At 45.5% G+C, this 21,962-nt stretch overlaps 1 protein-coding gene across 9 annotated transcripts in view; it reads left to right on the forward strand.

The window, feature by feature from the left end:
• The window catches only part of APBB2 (amyloid beta precursor protein binding family B member 2), a 443,058-nt gene that overhangs the window by 408,035 nt on the left and 13,061 nt on the right, over positions 1 to 21,962 (forward strand). For all 9 annotated transcript variants that reach the window (XM_049886955.1, XM_049886954.1, XM_049886956.1 and 6 more), the window contains 2 exons: positions 18,187 to 18,301; positions 21,519 to 21,606. In XM_049886955.1, coding sequence (XP_049742912.1) covers positions 18,187 to 18,301; positions 21,519 to 21,606 — 203 coding nt within the window. The remainder of the gene's footprint in view (positions 1 to 18,186; positions 18,302 to 21,518; positions 21,607 to 21,962) is intronic.

Raw genomic sequence — 21,962 nt, forward strand, 5'->3', positions numbered from 1 at the left:
GCTTGGCTGCTAACCAAAAGATCAGCAGTTCGAACCCACCAGCCGCTCCATGGGAGAAAGCTGTGGCAGTCTGCTGCCATAAAGATTACAGCCTTGGAAACCCTATGGAGCAGTTCTCTGTCCTACGTGGTCACTATGAGTCAGAACTGACTCAACGGCAACAGGCATAATAAGCAGGGATTAGGTGGCCTCAAGTTGATTTTTGACTCATAATGATCCCATGTGACAGAGTAGAACTGCCCCATAGAGTTTCCAAGGCTGTAGACCGCCACGTCTTTCTCTCGCAGAGCAGCTGGTGGGTTCAGACTGCCAGTCTCTTGGTTAGCAACCGAGCACTTAACACTGTGCCACCACGGCTCCTGGTAGGACAGGGAGTGATTAAGTGCTGCCGTATGGAGGATAGGATCCCTCAGACTTTGCGTGGTGAAGTTATTTAGACCAAAACACCGCACTTAATTATTGTTGCCATGCCCAGCAGCGATGGAACCAAAAGTCCAATAAGGTGAGAGATCTCTTCTCTCACCAACAGAGGGTAGGTCCTGAGAAGAGCTGATTGATCGAGAGGAATGGAGGCCAGGTGCCCCCAAATCACACCACAGAGGGGAAGAGTGGGGCCAGACAGAACTGTGTTCCATTTGCAGATCGGCTACTTGCCAGCTGTGAGGTTTTGAGCAAGTTACCTTTAGATTCCTGATTTGTAAAATGAGAGTTGTGATACTTCCCTGCAGAGTTATTATGGGGTTTGTCGGTAAAGAACAGAGCCTGGCTGGGTAGAAATGTTTAATAAATGGAGGCTGGCTGCCATTGTTACCTTATTATTAGCAACCAGTCTTCCAGTGTTTATGTCTATTTTTCTTTGGGTATTATTGAGTTTACAGAATATCAAGAATGTGAGTATCTAAGATTAAAAAAAAAAAAAAAAAAAAACCCATTGCTGTCAAGTCAATTCCGACTCATAGCCATTGTAAAGGACAGAGTAGAACTGCCCCCATAGGGTATCCAAGGAGCAACTGGTGGATTCGAACCGCCGACCTTTTCGGTTAGCAGCCGAGCTCTTAACCACTGCGCTGCCAGGGCTCCATCTAAGATAGAAGTTGCCAAAATTCAAATGAAGGCCAAATGTTTTGACTTTTTGTGGTATCTATACTAAAGGAGCCCTGGGGCACAGTGGTTAAGTGCTCGGCTGCTAACTGAAAGTTTGGCAGTTCAGACCCACCAGCCGGTCCGAAGGAGAAAGATGTGACAGTCTGCTTCCATAAAGATTGTGGTCTTGGAAACCTTACGGGGCAGTTCTGCCCTGTCCCGTAGGGTCGATACGAGTGAGGATCGACTCCGTGGCAGTGGATTTGGTTTTGGTATACTAGGACTTGCATAGTGATAAACTCAAATCCCTTTGGAAATTTGGAAATTGTGCCTTACCCACAAGAAGACACCCCTCCCAAAGTGGCTGGGGTGTGGAGTTTAAGAGAATTCACCCACAGGCTTTCAGTGGTTATAACTAGGCGTCTTGTTTATACCTGCTGGAGGTTTGTGCCCTATGGGCACTTCGTGTATGGAAACCACTTTCACCGTGTGGAGAGCTGTTGTCTTCCTTATGTTCACGCATTCCTGGAGCCTCCTGGATGTCAAGTGCTTGGTTTTTTGTTTTTGTTTTACCATCTCTACTTTCAGGAAGCAAACCAGCCCATGGTTTCACAAATTAGGTATAATTTATATAATTTTACCATTTTGCCTTTGATTATATCATAACTTGATACCCAAAAACCATGAGATGGATGAGTTATCTCTTCCTGGAGAACTAAATATAAGGTGTGTGTGTTCTCCTTCCTCTCAGATATTCAGAGAAGCAGGGCTTTTTGTTCGTTGTTTTATTTTATTTTTTGTCTGTAATACAGCACAAAGGAAAGCTGAAGCTCCTTAGCGCTCGCACTTTTCAAAGCTGGACTTAAAAAAATACTCGCTTCCTGGTTACTTTTAAATATCCTTTTTCCCTCATTAGTAAGCTGACTCGTAACTATTGTGTCTTCTACTCCGCTGGCATGCGAAAGTTCTTTGTTTAGAAGAATGTGCCTTGAATTTCAATTACCTTAAACCACTTTCAATCCTCAACTTCACTTTGAGCCTGGTGCGACTCTCACCTTTGTGTTTGTGAATTTCCTAACAAGCTGTGGGGTGTTGGTGAGCAGGGACAGCGAAGTAGAAAGGGAACTTGCTTTGGCAAGTAAAGTGACCTTGGTCAGAGGCGGGTATTTCTGTAGCCCGTTTGTCCTGAGAATGACTGAGCTTTTTCTTGAGTTGATTTCTCCAAAACTCACCAGAAATCCAGGTGGTAGATTTGCATACAGTGTTCATTCAGATTAGAGGTCCTCATCTGCAGGGTAAAAAAAAAAAAAAAAAAAACCTATAGATTCTAAAGGGACTCTGTGAATGAATTTTGAAGATTACTGAACCTCTTCTCCAGCCCTAAAATTTGGGTCTGTGCACATTTTTTCTGGAGTATTTTCCAGATCCAAAAGATTCCATGACCAAAGCAGATTAAGAACCTTCCTCTTGGCAGATCTGTCACTTGTGCCTTAAAAAAAAACCAAACCTGTTGCCATCAAGTTAATTCTGACTCATAGTGACCCTATAGGACAGAGTAGAACTGCCCCATAGGGTTTCCAAGGAGAGCCTGGTAGATTCGAACTGCTGACCTTTTGGTTTGCAGACATAGCTCTTAACCAGTATGCTACCAGGGTCACATAATTATCATACTGCCTAACATGTATATCATGTGCACATTGCCAACCTGCTGTTGTAAGAGTATTATATGGATTAACTAATTAAATCTTCAGAACACTCTTAGGAGGTAAGTACCACTGTTACTTCCATTTTACAGATGAGGGAGGGGGCAGTGGTTGTTTAGTGGTAGAAATCTCGCCTTCCATGCAGGAGACCTAGGTTCTAATCTCAGAAATGCCCTTCAATGCACAGCCACCACCGGTCTGTCAGCAGAGGCTTGCATGTTGCTATGATGCTAAACAGGTTTTAGCAGAGCTTCCAGACTAAGATAGACTAGGAAGAAAGACCTGGTGATCTAATTATGAAAATTAGCCAATGAATACCCTATGGATCTCAGTGGTTCAGTCTGCAACCAATCACCAGGATGGTGCAGGACCGGGCAGCATTTTGTTTCATTGTGCATGGGGGGGGTCACCCTAATGACAGCTAACCACAACAACAACACAGATAAGGAAACCGAAGCGCAAAGAAGCTCAACTCACAAATGTTGGCACCCCTGCAAAAAAAAGAAGCTAAAAATAAATAAAGTTCAGGTGTTGGTGTGAGAGGTTTTATGGCATAAGGCTTTATCGTTTTACTTTGTGGTAATGCAGATGATGCTGGTCTGGACTGATGTTACAAGACTCAGAAGACCCTCCCCCCCAGTGATGAAAGGCGAGCACCAAAAAATAGAAGAGTGCTGCAGAAATGGAGAGAGAAGTACACTGCCAAGTCTTTGGTTGGCGTGCTCAGTTTGTGAAAAGCGGATGGTTGTGAGTTGCATAAGAAGTAGGTGGCCATATCGCGAGGCACAGGAGGTGGCATCCTGTTTTCCAGAAAGCTGGAGTAGACATTGTCATGCTAGTGTGCTTTGTTTTTGGAGGAATTTCTTATTCATTCAGATGCCCAGTTACACATGCCAAGTAGTTCTGTTGTTTCAGGCTTATTTTAATGAAAACATTGCCAGTTACGCCCATATTCCCTCTCCCAAGGAACAGCTGCCGAGAGCATGCGGATCGGGCAGCCTTGGTGTGTGCAGTTCGTGTGGAATTAATCTTGGTGTGTGTTTCTTCTCACTGGCATCTTGTACAGCAAGAAGGGAGTAAGCTCGTGCCTGGCTCTAAATCTAGCCTCCTCCATTCTCAGACTCGTTTGTCTCGTACGGAAGCCCAGCTTTGGGCTGATGTTTTTTTCTGGCAGATTTGCGAGGTGCCCAATCGGTGGAGCAGCTGCCACTGTCTGTGACTCTTCTGGATTTTTGAATGACATTTCAGAGATCACTCAGAAGTCTCTATTTATGGCTGGTTTTCACTTTGTCATGTAAGTCACTTGGTGCCTGTTAATTCAAACAGAATAACCTTGTTAAAAGTTTGTGGAATCATTTTTCTGAGTTCTGCCTTCAGGGAAAAACACAGTGGCTACTTATCGATGTTATTTCCTTAAGTGAACCACTAGTAATGATTTAAAATATCCAAGGCTATGATAATAATTATACAGAAAAGAAACAGATTGTCTTCTGATGTCTCTAGATTTGAGGTTATCAGGGACAGTTTTTGACATACACGAGGTATAGGCTTTTTATTAAGAATAAAAAGTAAAAGCTTTTGAGAGAAATCAAAAACTAGTCCATGATTGCCTGCTCATTCTTCTTTGTAGTAAGAATCAAAGTACTTAACAAATCCTTTTTGATAAAAATCAGAGCACTAGAAGGCCCCCAGAGAGCATCTGAGGTGAGAAACCTGAGGCTCAGAGAGGTTAAGTGACTTGCCTAATGTTGCACAGCTGTTTACTCGAACTGGCATTAGAATCCAGGTCTTGGAGCTTTTGCTGATGATCTGAGTTCCCTCCGAAGGCTGGCTTTCTTTCACAGGTGGTGTCAAGTAGTGTGGAGATGCCGTGAGCCTGAGGTGACTTTCCCTCATCCTGTGGTAAACAGTATCCAGTAAATCTGAGGAGAGGGCTGCAGATACTTTCCCAGGTGACTTTTCCTTCAAGGGGAGACATTTTATCACAAATGCTACCCGGCACGACTCAGCTGAAACTTTAACCCATCAGATGACTTAGTGTTAATAACTATTAAAATGCGGTTTATTGAATCTTTGTTACATGCCTGGTTGTTGTTAAGTGCCATTGATTCAAACTGCCCCATAGAGTTTTCTAGGCTATAATCTTTACGAGAGCATATCGCTAGATCATTTCTCCGATGGAGCTGCTGAGTGGGTTCAAACCGCCAGCTTTTCAGTTAGCAGCCAAGCGCTTAACCATTGCATCACAAGGGCTTTTTAGATACCTGGTACACATCTTTTAATTGTCATGATAACCCTGAGCCATGTATCCTTATCCTCTTTTTACTGATGAGGAAGCAGCTGCCAAGAGCACACCATCTAACAGAGTGCCTGGCATGTAGAGGGAGCCCATTACCTAGATGTTAAATGAACGAAGAGAAGGTAAGTAACTTACCCGAAGGAACATGGTTACCAGCAGGATTTGAACGCAGCTCTGTCTCCTCCTTAGCCTAAGGAACCTCTCTTTGGAGGTTTCAGCCTTCTTCTCCCCTCACAAAGGTTCACAGGTCAACCAGGAAAGGGAGGAGCCATTCCCCAGTTTATGTAAAATCCCAGGTTCTTTGTCAGACCTGTGCATAGGGAACTTCTGGGCCACTTGGGGGGCAAAACCCTTAGAGGGCTCTGCAGGACTATCTAGAAGTGTTGGGTATCCACCATAAGAGCACTCGAAGAAGACTCAAATTAGAGTCCTGTAGGCCTAGGTTCACATCGTGCCGTCACCATGTATTAGCCGTGTGACCTTGATCAAGTTCCTCAACCTCTCTGGACTTGTTTCCTCATCTGTCAATGACAACAGTCATACTTACCTTGTCAGGTTGGACCAACACAGAGCCAGAGCTCAATGAATAGTAGTTGTTAAGATTGTGATTATAGTTGTATATGTTATAGCATTGTTACATGTGTCTTGGCGTATTCTTATAGAAATGTTCTCCCTCAAATACTGAGGAAGGTATTTTATTTATATATTTCTTAATACAAAAGTCATAGCTGCTCATTGTATAATAGACAACTTACAAATATATTAAACAAGATTCTCCACAGTCCTCCCGCCGGATAATCACAGTCGACACTCTAGGTGTTACATTCTTCCAGATTTCTTATTATGCTCATGTTAAGATACACGCTCAAACTTTTCTGAGGTGTTTCATATGAGATCGTGTATCTGCAACTTGGGTTTTATCCCCCCCAGACCCCCTTAGTAATATGCCACGGTCATTGTTCTATATCTGAATGTGCAGCCCCACCTCCACTTGCTGACTTTGTGGTTCACTGGTGGACTCAGTATTTCACACCATGATTTCAGCTGGCTGCTCCATGACCCTGGCCACAGGGCGCCTCAAAGAACAGGTTTCTGTGAACATTCCGCTTCTTCCTTTCCTTCTTGTGATATGGTGGTCCCTGACTCTTCTCTCCATATGCTTTGTGTGTAATGCTTGCCATGTGATCGGCTTGCTGGGGGAGTCTGCGCTGAGGCCACTTTATTCGGTTGTGACAAGACCAGAAGAGAATGGGAAGCATTTTAGATCAGAAGGTTAAATGACCTCATCGGGGTCACCCCAGCAGCTCTTGGCAGCTTTGGGGTGGAACTGAAGGCGCATGGCCCCAACCTCGTCTTGCCTGTTTTGCTCCTCTGGGTCCCCACGTTCCTTTGTTTTTTCTCTTCCCTGGCCCAGCTCTGTTTCCTCACCTTCCACCTTTCTTTTCCCATCTTTCTTGCTGTCCTCTTCTGCCCTCGGCCTCCCGCTTTGCCCCCTATAATGATGCAAAGAATGAAGCAGATTTCAGTGTCGTTGTCCCATTGATAGAATCTCAGAATTGTTAGTGAAACAGGTAAGACTGTGTTGCCATGTCATTGTTTCTGTATTTCTTTTTAATTGGGAGCAGGTGGAGGTGGAAAATGAAGGTAAGTGCCCTGCCAGGGTTTACTGCAACAGTTTCCCAGTATTTGACTGTGATATTTTAAGCTCGATTACCTCCCCTGGTTGATATGTTGCTGGTATCTCTTGGCACCATCGTAACGTGGCTCAAAATACACACATCTGTGTGATCAAGTTCAGCTAAAATAAGCACAGAAAGGCTATAATTGCAGCAAAGTTGGAAACTAAGCCGGAATGTCTGCACTCGGAGTTGCGCCTAACGGTGCTGTTTTATTTACTGGATGCCGTGTGAATGCTAACGTGCTGTTTCTGCTCTGTTCCCTCATGCCTTCCTGGATTCAGAGAGAGGTAACCAACTGATTTGCACTCCCCCCCCCCTTCACCATGTCTTATGTGTCTGGCAGGCTCACTGGCTTTCTTCATGCTGTAATGCCATCGTCACAGCCATTGTTGTCTTTGGAAAGCAGAACTTTTGTTTTGTGTAAGCTTCCATCACCATCATTCTCGTGTCCTGCGTTTTTAAACAGGGTATGGAACGGCACCTGGGTTCCTAAGGCTCTGCCGGGTTTGAGCCTGTTCAGGGAAGGTGGTGGGCAGAGGGATTAAGTATAACAGGAAGTTGATCACTCTCACAAGTGGCTGAGGAAAACCAAATTAGCATGCTAGGGAGTAAGTGTGATCGAAATATTTAGGTTATGCACCATGTTTTTTATAGGGGCTTTTTCTGGCTTCTTGAGGAATTAATATTAGTACTTGTTTATATTATATATTCCCTAGAATTTTGTCGCTAAAGTTTGACACTAGGCTAATAGCCAGAACTGACTCAATTTTCATACTGATTATTTGCCAAAATGTCTTGTATTCTTTCCCTTCCTCCCCTTCCCCACAAATAAAACAAGGTGGCTTATAAAGGCTACAACTATGAAATGAAAGGTATTTATACCTCAGATGTGTGTGTGTCCAGTAGTCTGAATGTCAGCCTGCTCATTTGGCTGACTTGGAGCTTTAAGCTCCACTATTCCATAGCTGTAACACTTAATAAAAACTCCATATTGGGTGAGAGAAGGGAGTTTTGAAATTATCCTCCTGGAAAGAATGATGGCAGTTGCTACTTGGCAAAGCTAGGAGACATGAAGACGGTCTCCTCTTTGCGTTGGAATGATACCAGGTAAACTCCCTTCCTGGTTAGGCCCAAGTAGCCTGAACGTCAGCTGTCTCTGGCTGATGGCCGTTTTTCTCCCTTACAGTGACCTCCTGTCATTGCTCCTTGGTTAGGGGGAAAGGGAGATATCATAGGTTGGCAGGTAGCACTTCTGGGTAGGTGTCCCCAGAGGGGGTAGAAAAAGGAGAATTTGCAAGCTTGACTGAGTTTTTAATCACTTTTGAGGAGGTTCTGACCTGGGAAGGAGGTAGAGACTTCTGGGTGATAAGGATTGTGCTTGGACCAACTAAAGTAACAAGTCCCACCTAAGCTAGGATATTTTCACATGTTGGCTAGCTCCCACCCTCTTTGTTTATTCAGAGTTTGTCACTGGGAATCAGTTAATCCTGAATATAAACAGCAAGACTGTGTTCTGGAAAGGCACCCAAATTCTCGTCTGCCCTAACCAAGCCACCTTGGTTGTTTGGAGGTAGTAGGATTTCAGATCTGCCATTTATACAATCTGTGGGTCTCCTGAAAGGGTCTCATGGAAAATGTGTTTACCAGGTGATGAGTGGCTGGGGTTCCTCACACAGCTTAAAAACTTAGAATCTTCTTAGGTGTGCAAAGAAGGAGAAAAGAGTTGAGTGTACCAAACTAGAGTCAGCTTTGCAAAATGAGTGATGCCTGCATATGGTGCCTGTCCTTTTGGGTAAAATTTAAAAAACAAAGTTGTGTGTGTGTCTGTAAAATTCTGGATTGGCCATCTAGGAAGGTGAAATTTCTCATCCCTTTCTCCTCTTCCCTGCTCCTCCCTCCCCCAAAACAAGATACCCAAAGTACAATCAGAAAGAAGAGCACGCAGACAAAGAGCAGACTGCTTCTTCAGCACGGGACGCATTCTCCCTCCACGCCTAGTGCATCCTAGCAACAGTCCATGTTTTGGTGCCACCCAGAATTACTCTGTGTTCTCACAAGGGGCCACCTTCTAATGTCCACTGTGGGTCCTGTGCTAGGCCCTGTGCAGGTGAAACAAAGAAGAGAGAAAACCCACTGTCATAATGGGCTAGAAATGTAATGTTTGGATCAAAGCCCTTTCCCATTGTTTTGTCCTTATTTGCAGATGAGACCTGCCCTCTGCAGGCTTATAGTGGCTTCAACAGAAAAGGATCATTAGGTATGTTTTAGTGAATCTCATTATAATTCCTATAAGTGCAAATAATTCTTAAAACATCCTTTATGGGTAAACCAGAAAACCAAACCCGTTGCCATCGAGTCGATCCCCACTCATAGTGACCCTACAGGACAGAGTAGAATTGCCCCATAGGATTCCCAAGGAGCGTTGCAAAGTGGAAGTTCCTGGATGGTATAATCGGTTAATGTGCTCGACTGCTAATCAAAAGGTTGGAGGTTCAAGTCCACCCAGAGGCACCTCAGAAGGAAGACCTGGTGATCTGCTTCTGAAAAATCAGCCATTGAAAACTGTATGGGGCACAGTTTTATCTACTCTGACACACATGGGGTCGCCATGAGTCAGAGTTGTCATAACAGCAACTGGTAGCTAGCTGGGTAAAAAAAAAAAAAAAAACCAAGAGATAGCTAGGTAGCTATTTCAAAGTGGGCTTCTTCTTTGGCTGTTTTTCCTCATTTATCATAATGGGAACTACCATTTACCGGACCATTCATTGGGAAAATCTGCAAAAGACCTCTTTGAGGTGTTGAAAAGCAAAGATGTCACCTTGAGGACTAAGGTGCACCTGACCCAAGCCAAGGTGCTTTCAATCACCTCCTATGCATGGGAAAGCCAGACAATGAATAAGGAAGACCAAAGAAGAATTGATGCGTTCAAATTGTGGTGTTGGCAAAGAATGTTGAACATGCCATGCACTGCCAAAAAAACGAACAAATCTGTCTTGGAAGAAGTATAGCCAGAATGCTCCTTAGAAGCAAGGATGGTGAGACTATGTCTCACATACTTTGGACATGTTATCAAGAGGGATTAGTCACTGGAGAAGGACATCATGCTTGGTAAAGTAGAAGGTCAGCGAAAGAGAAGAATACCCTCAATGAGATGAATTGATACAGTGGCTACAGCAATTGGCTCAAGCATAGCAACAATTGTGAGGATGGTGCAGGACCGGGCAGTGTTTCGTTCTGTGGTACATAGGGTCACCATGAGTCGGAACCGACTTGATGGCACCTAATAACAACAACAACCATTTAGCAAATGCCTATCATGTACCAGACTATACCGGTCTTCACCAATTCTCTGCATATATTCCATGTTCTTGGCCCAAACAAATATGTATCATACAAAGGATTCTATGAAATTGTGGAGACTTGGTAAGGAAGAAGTACTAGCAGAAGGATGTGGTAACAGACTGAATGGAAAGTGAGTCTAATAGAGAAGGGGGCAGGAAGAATTACTGCTGGACAAGTATGGGTTACCATGTAGCTAGCAAGGTCAGCATGTTCTATGCTGCTCCAGAAAGCTAGACTAGATCCAACAACAAGCAAAAGCTACAGGGAAAAGTGTCAGACTGTCACTCAGAAAAATATATTTTGGGCCACCAAGATCCTTCAAACAATGGAACAGGCTGTGATTCATTAAGGAAATGAGATTTCATATCATTGGAAACATTCTAGGTACTTACTACCTGTTGGGATTGGTGTAGAAGGGACTTTGAGAAGTTAGTCCAGGTAACAACTAAGAGGCTGTAGATGCCTCTTCAATTCCTTTTGAGGAGGGGTAAACACACAAGCAAATTCCATTTATCCTAAGAGGAGGAGAGATTGAAGGGAAGGGTGGGTAACTCCATCTTGGCTATTTTTTAATAGAATCCATTTGAGTAAAGAATCACTTATTCATTCATTGCATAAAGGGTAATTAGAAGGCTGTACAATTGAGAGCAATAAGAGCAATCTTTTGCTTTTTTTTCTTTTCCATTAAGAAATTTGAGGCTGTCAGATAAGATGTCTTAGCACTGACATTTTCTCGAGCAGAACTCGAGACTGGTCCTCTGGGGGAATAATTATGGGGGAGAACAGCAAAAAGCAGGAAAAACAATTAAAAAGAAAAGGGAACACAAGGGCTCGGTAGACAAATGGTGAAAAGTAGTTCATTCCTGGTATTTGCTGCAGTTACAGTTTAAAGGATACAAGAAACCACATCTATAAATGTTTCTCTTTCAGGTTTGTCAAAGAAAACCCAGTGATTCCAATGACTGCAAGGAATTAATGGGGTGTGACACATGGATGGGGAGCAAGGGACCTGCTGGGCATCTCTTTCAGCACTAGGCTTCTAGTCCCGGTTGTAAATGGAAGGAGCTGGAGCGAGGGAGAAAAATGCTCCTTGCTGCTGAGTGTGTTAGACAGAACGTCTCAGACAGAAAGATGCCTATAAGCATTTGTGGAAAAAAACAAGGATTATATTCTGACTGGACCTTGGAGATCACTTGGCCAACTCTGTGGTTTTTTGGAGTCCCTGGGTGGTACAAATGGTTAACACGCTTGGCTGCTAACGAAAAGGTTGCAGGTTCAAGTCCACTCAGAGGTGCCTCAAAAGAAAGGCAGTCTACTTCTGAAAAATCAGCAACTGAAAATTCTATGGAGCACGGTTCTACTGTGACACACATGGGGTCACCATGATTCAGGGTCAACGCGACAGCAACTGGTTTGGTTTTTTCCTGTGGTTTTATAGATGAGGACACTGAGGCCCTGGAGGATGGGTGACTGCCAAGGTGCCCAGTCAACTGGAGGCAGCATAGAAGCCCATGTCTGAAATGGGCGGGTCTGTGCTTTGTGGAAACCAGATGGCTGTAGTCTGAGTGCTGCTGTCAGCTCTGATGAAAGAAGGGGGGCGGGGGGGGCAGGAGAGCTGTCGAGGGCCATGTATTTGGAAGCTCTTAAAATGCCCATTGCAGTGGGCCAGTCAGCTCCCCCCTCATGCCCTCCTGTGGGCTCAGACGGCCTCCATGGTTCCCTGGGGCCACTTGGCCCCCTCTTTCCTTTCCTTCTGAATTCAGGCCTGCTGCTTCCCATGTGTGGACCTAGGCTGACCTTGCAGTCTGCGTCTGCACAGTATGCTTTGGAGGTTTGTGTGCACAAAGCAATTTCTTGTCACCTTCAGAATTCAGAAACATCTTTAGGAAATATTAAATTATTCTTTTATGTGAGCATAACATCTTTTTAGGAGCCCTGGTGGCACAGTGGTTAAGAGCCTGGCTGCTAGCCAAAAGGCCGGCAGTTCAAATCTACCAGCAGCTCCTTGGAAACTCTCTGGGGGCAGTTCTGCTGTCCTATAAGGTCACTATGAGTTGGAATCAACTCGATGGCAACCAGTTAACATCTTTTAGCATCATAACACTGATTAACAACGAAGTCTATTTAAAAGGCTGGGAGAATTTGGCTGCATTTTGATAGTTGTTGAAGCTGGGTGCTACATGGAAGTTCATTGATGAGTCTCCCTACTGTTGTGTATGTTTGAAAAGTTCCTGAATGACAAGTTAGGGGGAAAAAGGACAGATGAACTCTGTTCTTTTAACTCCTATACTCCTCAGTCACCTGTAGCTGATGACCCAAACTCCCTTCCCCAGGAAAGCTGCCCAGAAGGCAAAGGCTACCATCCACCTCCCTGTCGCCCAGTCCACATGGTCTGTCTCCTACTCTTGGCCTCTGCAGCACTGGAAACCTTTTCTTTGATGTTTTTGGAACCAGCCTCTCCTGGCCTTCCTCCCCACCCTCTGCCCCAACACCCTTTCTCTACCCTTTCACTGGTCCTTTTGCCTCAGCTGGGCCTTTAAATGTTCCTCAGAGTCCTGGTCTTTCTCACTCTCCACTCTTCTGCTTCCCTGACTTCAGCTGGCTCCCAGATCCATGTCTGCAGCCCAAACCACAGGCCTGAGTTCAGGGACTACATGTCCACCTTTTTGATGGGCCTCACCGCCTGGCACTCCACAGAGCACCTCATGTTAATTGTCCAACCTGGAGCTCATCAGCTTCCCTCCCCAAACCTGCTGTCCCTCCTCTAAAAGAGGCACTTAAGTCATCCTAGCAGGGACTCCAGAGTCATTCTCCAGTCTCTCCCTCATCTAACATGTCTGCTAGGCCTGCCAGCCCCACTCCCAACACCTCTTTTCCATCTGTCTTCTCCACCCTGCGCTCATGGCTGCTGGCTTAGCCTGTGCCTCTCATCCTCTCTCACTGGACAGCGGCAATGCCATTTGCCATCAAGTTGATTGTAACTTATGGCAACCCCATGTGTGTCAGTAGGACTGTGCTCCACAGGATTTTCAGTGGCTGATTCTTCAGAAGTACATCACCAGCCATTTCTCCTGAGGGGCCTCTGGGTGGACTGGACCCTCAGACTTTCAGTTAGCAGCCGAGTGAGTTAACCCTTTGCACCTCCCAGGGACTCCAGGAGAATAGCAATAGCCCATTGTGGTCTCCTTCTGTGCATCCACTGTGTTCCTCCACAGGGAGTCTTCTAAAACACACACCTGAAGGGACCGTATGCTGTATTACAAAGCTCAGAGTAAGGGCCAGACTCCTGGCAGGACACAGGAAGCTCTGCAAACCGATTCTGGGCTCCTGTAGAGCGTTTCTGCAGCCAGACCCTGCTCCTCAGCACAGCATCACTGGTACATGCCTGGGACAACTGTTCTTGTCGAATTGATTTTCAACTCATAGAGATGCCATGTGACAGAGTAGAACTACCCTATAGGGTTTTCTTGGCTGTAATCTTTACTGAAGCAAACAGGTCTTTCTCCTGCAGAGCCACGAGGTGCTTTTGAACCGGCAGCTTTTTGGTTAGCAGCCAAGCACTGAACCTTTGCACAACAAGGGCTCCTTCTAGGATGAACTACTAGTTCTTTCAAAACACACCATGGGCTTTCTTGCCTGCTTGGCTTTGCCCGTGCTCATTTGAATGTTTCTTGAACCATCACTACCCTTCTTAGCCTGGCGTGATCCCAGTTGTGCTTAAACATGTTGCTTAAATGCTACTGCCCATGTGGCCTTCCCAGGTCAGAACCTTGTCTGTTTGTGTTTGCATCACTAGTGCCTGGAACATGATAGAGATTCAGATGTTTGTGGAAGTGAATTTTTTTTTAGTACCATCGGCAGTTCGAATCCACCAGGCACTCCTTGGAAACTCTATGGGGCAGTTCTGCTCTGTCCTGTAGGGTCGCTATGAGTCAGAATTGACTCGATGACAATGGGTTTAGTACCATATAAAAATTTAGGTCAAATATAAAGCCAAATAGCAGCTGTGTTAGCCATAACAAATCCGCACAAACTTAGTGGCTTAAAACAACACAAGTTTATTATCATACATTTCTGGAGGTCAGAAGACCAAATGGGTCTTACAGATTAAAATCAAGATGTTGGTAGGGCTGGTTCCTTCTAGAGGCTGCCAGTATTCCTTGGCTTGTAGAACCTTCCTCCATGTTCAAAGCCAGTAGCTTAGCATCTTCAAATCTCTTTCTCTCTCTGATCTATGCTTTTGTCATCATGTCTCCTTCTCTGTGGCTAACCCTCTTGCCTCCCTTTTTTATAGACCCCCTGATTACACTGGACTGCCTAGATAATCAGGGGACCCTGGGTGGCAGGGCTGTACTACTCACTGAAAGGTTGGCTGTTCAAACCCACCCAGAGGCACCTCGGAAGACAGGCCTAACCATCTGCTTCTAAAAGGTCACAGCCTGGAAAACCCTGTGGAGCAGTTATACTCAGCACACATGGGGTCACCATGAGTCAGAATCGATTGGACGGCGACTAAAAATAACAACCTGGGTAATCCAGGATAATCTCCCCATCTCAAAATCTTTAATCACATCTGCAAAGTCCTTTTTGCCGTGTAAGGTAACCTATTCATGGATTCAGGGAATTAGAACATAGACATCTTTGGGAGGCTGTTATTCTGTCTACCACAACAGGTTTTTTCACAAGTCAGGTGCTGAAAAGCCAAGCTTTTAAAGCAACCAGTTAAAAGATGTTTGGATTTCATTCTGAATAATAATGAGATTAGATCAGCCCTATATTTCATTGTGCACAGAGGCAGTCACTCAGCTTGTCTGGGCTCCTGGTCTGAAATAACAGCCTCCCTCTTCTTACCAATCCCCATGTTTAGGGCTCTCAGCTATTTTAGGGTGACTCATGATATGTTCCATGGGGATAAACCAGAAGACATGTACATCTCTTGACCTCCACAGTGAATACAGAAAACTTGTCCTCTCCTGGGAAGTAGATGAAACCCCCAGAAGGGTTAGTTACGCAGTCTCATCTACTGTCATGGGTGACAGATTTATACCTCCTTGATCAATTAGCCGGGTACCTGGGAGGGAAAAGGAAAAGATAAGACTGTAAAAATAATTGTCAGAATCCCCCAAAGCCTGAGGCTACCGAGCGTCTCCTTTGGGGAGATGTGGGTTCCAGATGGTTCCCTTTGAGGCATTAATTACCTTCCCTTGAGCCAGAAGACAATGAAGATTAATAATAATAATTTTTTTTTTAGATTGCTCCTAAGAGGTTGCATGTGAAAGAACAGAGGACACAAAGCTGAAGTTTGATAGGAAAGATCCATCGCTTATTGACCAGGGCCGGTTTTATCCTCCCTGCTGGTCACCTTGGAATTGTTACACTGGTGGGCTTGCTAGCAGTCAGAGAGGATGATGAATCTTGGAAGCTTACATCATAGAAGAATGTCAGACCCAAAAGGGGGCTTTGGAAATCATGTTTTTCAGCTCCATGCCCACGGTTGACAGCTAAGGGTAGCCAGGGATGGGACTAGAATTTGAGCCTAAATCCTGAAATCCTGATTCAGTGCCTTTCTGGCAGTACCTTACTTACCATCTCTTAGCAAGTACAGACTGCACTGAGCCCTGTAGAGTAACTACAAAAGACAGTATGCAGTGAGCTCTTGTCCTTTGTGGTGCAGAATTTAAATGTCCTAAACATTTAGACACAAGCAAGGTCCTGGGGGCCAGAGTGGCCCGGCAGGCCTTGACGCTGGTCCATATGGAGTAGATGGGTGTGCTCTGGGCAGTGCAGGAAGGACCTTGGCAATGGTCACCAAGTAAGGGAAGATACTGTAACAACTGAGCTTGGTGACCGGCCTTTCTGGAGAAGAGGGGAGAGCTCCTCAGTTGTTGGAATGATGCCCAAGGGGAACACATTGTGGGACTCTCGAAATCCAGCAAAGGTCTTTGGACTTTACGTGAGTGGTTATGGGGAGCCTCAAAGAGATTTGGCCTCAGAAAAATCACAGCTGAACACGGAAGTTTGGAGGAAGAGAGTTGTGTGTGGTGAGACATTGTTTATGTTACCTTACGGAAAGTGGTCAAAGGGGACAGAAAACAGGGCTTCCCTTGAGCATGGTCTCCAACAGTGAAACCTTCTCTTTATTTCTTTTGTAAGTATTATGTTGCCTTAATGGTGGTTGAGATTAAGATGGAGGGGTCTCAGAGAACATAGTGTGGAACAAGACTACTGTGCTCACTTCTCAAGGGCTGAGCCCAACTCCTCACCCATACCTGCCCCTCAGCCCACCATCATGGATTCCATCCACACAGCTGATTGAGAGTCAGCTTTCCCAACAGGATATAGGGATGCCTGCTCCAAGTCCTATGCTTAAGAAAGGAAGGAGCACTCAGTTAACAAACATTTATTGGTACCTACTCTGGCCAGGCCTGGACTAGCTGTTGGAGATGAGTAAGGCCCAGATCATCTTCATGGAGCTTCAAGGAGCTGTGGGCAAGACAGACTCCTCCTAAGGTGACACTTAGGTACCATATGGTACATGCAGTGTATATAGGGAATCATGGAAGTGCTGAGAGGGGTGCTTACCCCACCAGGTGGCTCAGAGGTGGTCATACCGGCTTCAGCTGAGTCTCAAACAGTGGCGATGGGGAGGAGACAGCACGAGCAAAGGCAGGGGGGCAAAAGCCCACCTAGAACACCTGAGCCAGTGGTAGGGCAGGTAAAATGGGTCAAATGTGGGGATTCGGTACTATATGGAGGGTGAAGGTTGAGTTGAGAAGGCCTCCTGGGTTTTGCGTGGATGACACCAACTGAGCTAGAATATGAGGAAGAAGGAGAAGGTTGGGGAAAGCAGATGATGGGGCCAAGTGTGGACAGGTTGCGTGGACAGTACCTGTGGGGTGGGTGGGTAAAGATGGCCCCTGACCTGGAGGCTGGGCTTCAGTATCCCCTCTGTGGGGCTGCTTGGGGTCTGGCAATGTGATGGAGGACAGGCTTTTCTGGCCAGTCCACTGAGTCTCCCTCTCCTGAGCCCCATGCTTTTTCTGGCTAGACCTTTGTGATGGCCAGTCGCCCCCAGTGGACAGATCCCTGTGCCTTCCCAAGGAAGCCAGGGAGCTCCTGGGGAAAGTATCTTTAATAGTCTAGAAAGAACTACAGTTCTTATGTTAATAGAAATAAATAAAAACAAACTCGTCTGTAGTTCTATCTACAGTCTCCTTGCTTAGCCTCAGATACAAAGAAATCATTACAATTCATCAACAGATGAGTATATCTGGGCGTTTATTTTTCATAAACACTTTGATCTTGAAACCACTGTCTTCCAATCATGGCAGTGAAAAATTTAGTTGAGTTGCATGGTTTTTCTGAAGCCAAGTCATGTTACAGTCAATATTCTTTTCATCAGTAAAACAGATGCTAAAATCCAGCATCAGCCACACACGTACTGTGGTATCTCAGTTAACAGCATGTGATGTGAGGCTGCTGCCGTCATCACCCTTCCATCTCTCTGAGATCTGGAGGCTGAGAGCGTTGAGCAGAATCAAACGGCTTTGATAGGAATTCAGCCTGGGCATCTCTGTGTGCCAGCACGCCCTGATTGCCCGTCAACTGTCTGCAGCAGCTGTGGGTCTGATCCATTCTCTGTGCACATGTTCACGCATCAGAGCCCATTGTTTTGCTTTGACTGCACCACCGTGTTTGTTGTTGAATCACTCATAAAAATTCATGCCTGTCTCAAGCCTGTTTTCTGTTTTATAATCATAATATTTGTTATTGCACTAGACAGAAGATTTTTGAAAAATTCTGTTTTCATGGAGGGTCATTAGACCTTCCAAGAGTTCAGCAGACTAGACTTGGAGAACATTGTATTTGTTTTACTCAGAAGTGAATTAATTCCTAATATAATCCATGTAAAACTGTCCCTCTGTGTTAGCTAGCTGTTGAAATGTGATTTTGTTCTTATAACCCACACATACAGTGTTTACCACTGACATGCTGGTTACTAAGTCAGTTAACTTCCTAACTAGAGTGTGCATCGGTAAAGGGCGCCTTGCTAACGTACTGACACATTTTGTTTGCACAGGGATTTTGCTTATGTAGCAAGAGACAAAGATACAAGAATTTTGAAATGTCATGTATTTCGATGTGACACACCAGCAAAAGCCATCGCCACAAGTCTCCATGAAATCTGTTCCAAGGTAAGGTGGGTGAGGGCACAGAGGTCCACCTGTCTTTTTTCTCACTGCTTGAGCAGGTAAAGGGATGTGAGAGGGCAGGAGGTAGGAACACTGACCTGAACACCGAGCTTGGGGAGAGGCAGGCAGACATTGCTCTAAGTGACAGTCCCTCTACTGAATGTCCCTCCCACAGTCAGGGGGTAGAAGAGGTGGACAGAACAATAACAAATACGGGGCAGAGGTGTGTACACTGAGCCCAGCCGGAAAATGGGAGAAGGAGTCAAGGCCAACTTCCCGGGGAAGGCCACCCGAGCTGAGAGTGAAAGCAGGTAGAAAGGGGATAGGAACAGAGGGTGAGAAACCACACAGGTGTCTGCAAGAATGCAGACAGCTGGGTTTCACCATGCACATCTACCAGACTTCACGAGGCCACACATCAGCTCGAGGCATCTCTGACCGGCTGTGAGGTTGGGCTGCAGTCACTGTCACTTCCACATGCTGCTAAGGGTCCCACTTCCCTCATCCGAGTCCCAGAGCCTTAGAATGAGAACACACAGTCGGGCATCACCAGTCCAGCCTCACTCCGTCCCTCCAGCACAGTGTTCCCGATACAGACGCCTCCATCCTCACCACCATTGCTGAAGCCCCTTACTTTTCAAGAGACTGTTTTATCGTTGAGCAACTCTAGCTCTAGCTCCCCAGAACCTCCGTGTATTTATCTGAGATCTGCCATTTGCTGTAGCAACAGGGGAGGTTCCCTCTGGTTTGTCTGTTTGCTGGACAGCCCTCCAGACATCTGAGGCCACGTGCCATGCCTGGCATATTTTAAAGGTGCTTGACCAGGTGCTGATGTCCAGTCTTCCTACTTCATTTCCTCCCTTCTCCAGTCTCTGCAGCCTCTTTTTGTGTCACATGGTTCCCAGGCTCCTTACCACCCTCTTGTGGGCACACTGTGGTTGGTTCCCCCCATATGGACACAGTATTCCAAAAGTGAGCCAGCCAAGGCCAAAAGGAGACCATGGCTGCTCTTTCCCTTAACCTCCAAAAGTACAGTGTTGGGATTTTTGAGGTTTCAGCAACCATATCACCTACTGTTGTGTGTTCAGATGGTGGTCAAGCAAACCCTCCAGGACACTGTCACACCAACTTCCTTCAGCCAGGCCTTTCCGCTACCCACACTTGTTTAATTTACCAACTGTAAATACAGAACCTTATCATCATCTTGTCAAATGTCACCTTCCTGGTTTTAGGCTGATGTCATGACCCCAGCCTCATTCTCACAAATCCTCTGGTATCTGAGCACCAGGAGCACCAGGTGGAAGCCACAGAGCCCACAGGAGGGGTAGGGGCAGAGAGCTATCCCCAGCCTCAAAACTGAATAGCTCAACAGTCTGTGGCTCTGAACCACATCACAGGGTGTGCAGGATGGGTGCTGGTCTAGAGGTCACCACATTTATTCCGGTCCATGTTTACGTTCTTGTGGTGATGCTACTGGGACATGGCTGCACCTTTTGCTACCATTTACAGCATTAAGCAAGCTCACCAGGTTTTATTTTCATCCACTCACACAACAAATATAATTGAGTGCCATTTACATGCCAGGCACTATTCTAGGCACTGAGGATACAGCAGAGGCCGAAACAGAAAAGATTCCTTGCACTTATGAAGCTCATGCTGTGGTATAAAGCCCCTAGAACATGGCTTGGCACAGAATAACCAAACCAAAACCCAAGCCTGTTGCCATGGAGTAGATTTTAATTCATGGCAACCCCATGTCTTACAAAGTAGAACTGCTCCATAGGGTTTTCTTGGCTGTAATTTTTCCAGAAGCAGGTCACCAGGCCTTTCTTCCATGGCGCCACTGGGTGGGTTCGAGCCTCCAACCTCAGGTTAGTAGTCAACCACAAATTGTTCGCACCACCGGGACCTTGGCACAGAGTAAGTGCTCAATAAATATTAGGTTTTATTATTGTTAGCAACCCTCTTGCCTGCTGTCCCAGGTGTAGATCTGGCAATGGAAGAAGAGGACCTCTGGGGAGGAAATAACTTCCGTTCCACCTGGAATGGAAAGCTTAGACTGGGATGGAGATGTGAGTTACTTTTGGAGTCATTACTTTTGGGTGGACTTCTTTCGGTTCCTAAACCCACGGCACTGTGTAACTGACCAGGAAACAGGAGTGAAAAATGATGAGCATTAAGCAAAGGAGAGGTCAGTGTCTCCAGAAGGAGAGAGACAACTTGGATTTTAACCATCTGAGAATAACAACAATGATGTTGTTAGTTGCTAGTTGCCATTGAGTTGGCTCCGACTCATGGCACCTTTATGTATAACAGAACAAAACATTGCCCAGTTCTACACCATCTTCGTGATCGTTGGTGTGTCCTTCTCCAGCAATTGATCACTCCTAATGGTGCATCCAAAGTACACAAGTAAAAGTCTTAGACTATATTCTGTGCTCCATAGGATTTTCATTGGCTACTTTTCTGAAGTAGATCACGAGGCCTTTCTTTCTAGCCTGTCTTTGTCTGGAAGCTCCACTGAAACTTGTCCACCATGGGTGACCCTGCAGGTATTTAAAATACCAGTGGTGTTTGAAATACTGGTGGCATAGCTTCCAGCATCATGACAACACACAACAATGGCAGCTAATATTTCACAGTGCTGACTCTGCCCAGGCCTTGACATGTACTCACTCATTTAATCCTCAGAACAGCCCTCTGACATTGATACTGTTATTAACCCCTGTGTGTAGAAGAGGAAATGGACACATGGAAGTCAGGCAATTTGCCTAAGGTCACACAGTTAGTAATTGGTGGAAGTGGAATTTGAACCCATGTAATGTGTCCCCATCTAAAAGTCAGCATCTGAAGAAACGGGGAAATCCACTGCTTTGTGTTGTGGTGATCACAGTGGGCCAGCACGTCCACCCGTGACCAGGGATATTTGTTTGGGTTGTTGTCAGTAGAAGTGAGAGCCTTGTGAATAGAGGAAGTAAATTCCAAACAATTAGGATATTGCTGTTTGTCTGAGGAATAATGATTTACATGTTATCCCAGAGCAGATGAGCACAATTTTTTAATAAAATAAGTAGCCCAGAGATGGAGGATGGGAAATCAGGCAATAGACTAAGGCTTATTTAAATTGGAAGTGAAATCAGCTCAGACATTGGCGCTGGAGTAGCTGAAGACACAGAGCCTATAACCATGAACCAAACCTGTGTGTTCTCTTCATCTTTAGATTATGGCCGAACGGAAGAATGCCAAAGCCTTGGCCTGCAGTTCCTTACAGGAAAAGACCAATGTGAATCTTGACGTTCCTTTGCAAGGTAGGGTGGCGCCTTCTTCTCTCTTCATGGTGCCACTGTCAGTCTTAGTCCAGAAGAGGAGGGTCTCAGGAGTTTCCTTGGTGTTACTCTTCTCCCTAAGAAGCTTGTCCGATTTAGCAAATCCATGTTGAGCGGCCATTCTGGGTTCTGCAGTGGCACAGGATTTTGTGTCGATAGGATTAGGCATAAAGCACCAGGGTGATTTTTTTGCTGCTGTTGGACGTGATGAAAGAATATTGTCTTTAGGGTTTTATCACTCATGTGCAGCCTGAGTGAAGGGATGGTTTTGGGGGGCTTTCTCTAGCTGTTTTTCCCATTTCTCTGATTGTGGTCTTTGTGATTAAATTCTCTCCAGC

This window comes from Elephas maximus, chromosome 5 (assembly GCF_024166365.1).
Source record: "Elephas maximus indicus isolate mEleMax1 chromosome 5, mEleMax1 primary haplotype, whole genome shotgun sequence".
In the NCBI taxonomy this organism is placed as follows: Eukaryota; Metazoa; Chordata; class Mammalia; order Proboscidea; family Elephantidae; genus Elephas; species Elephas maximus.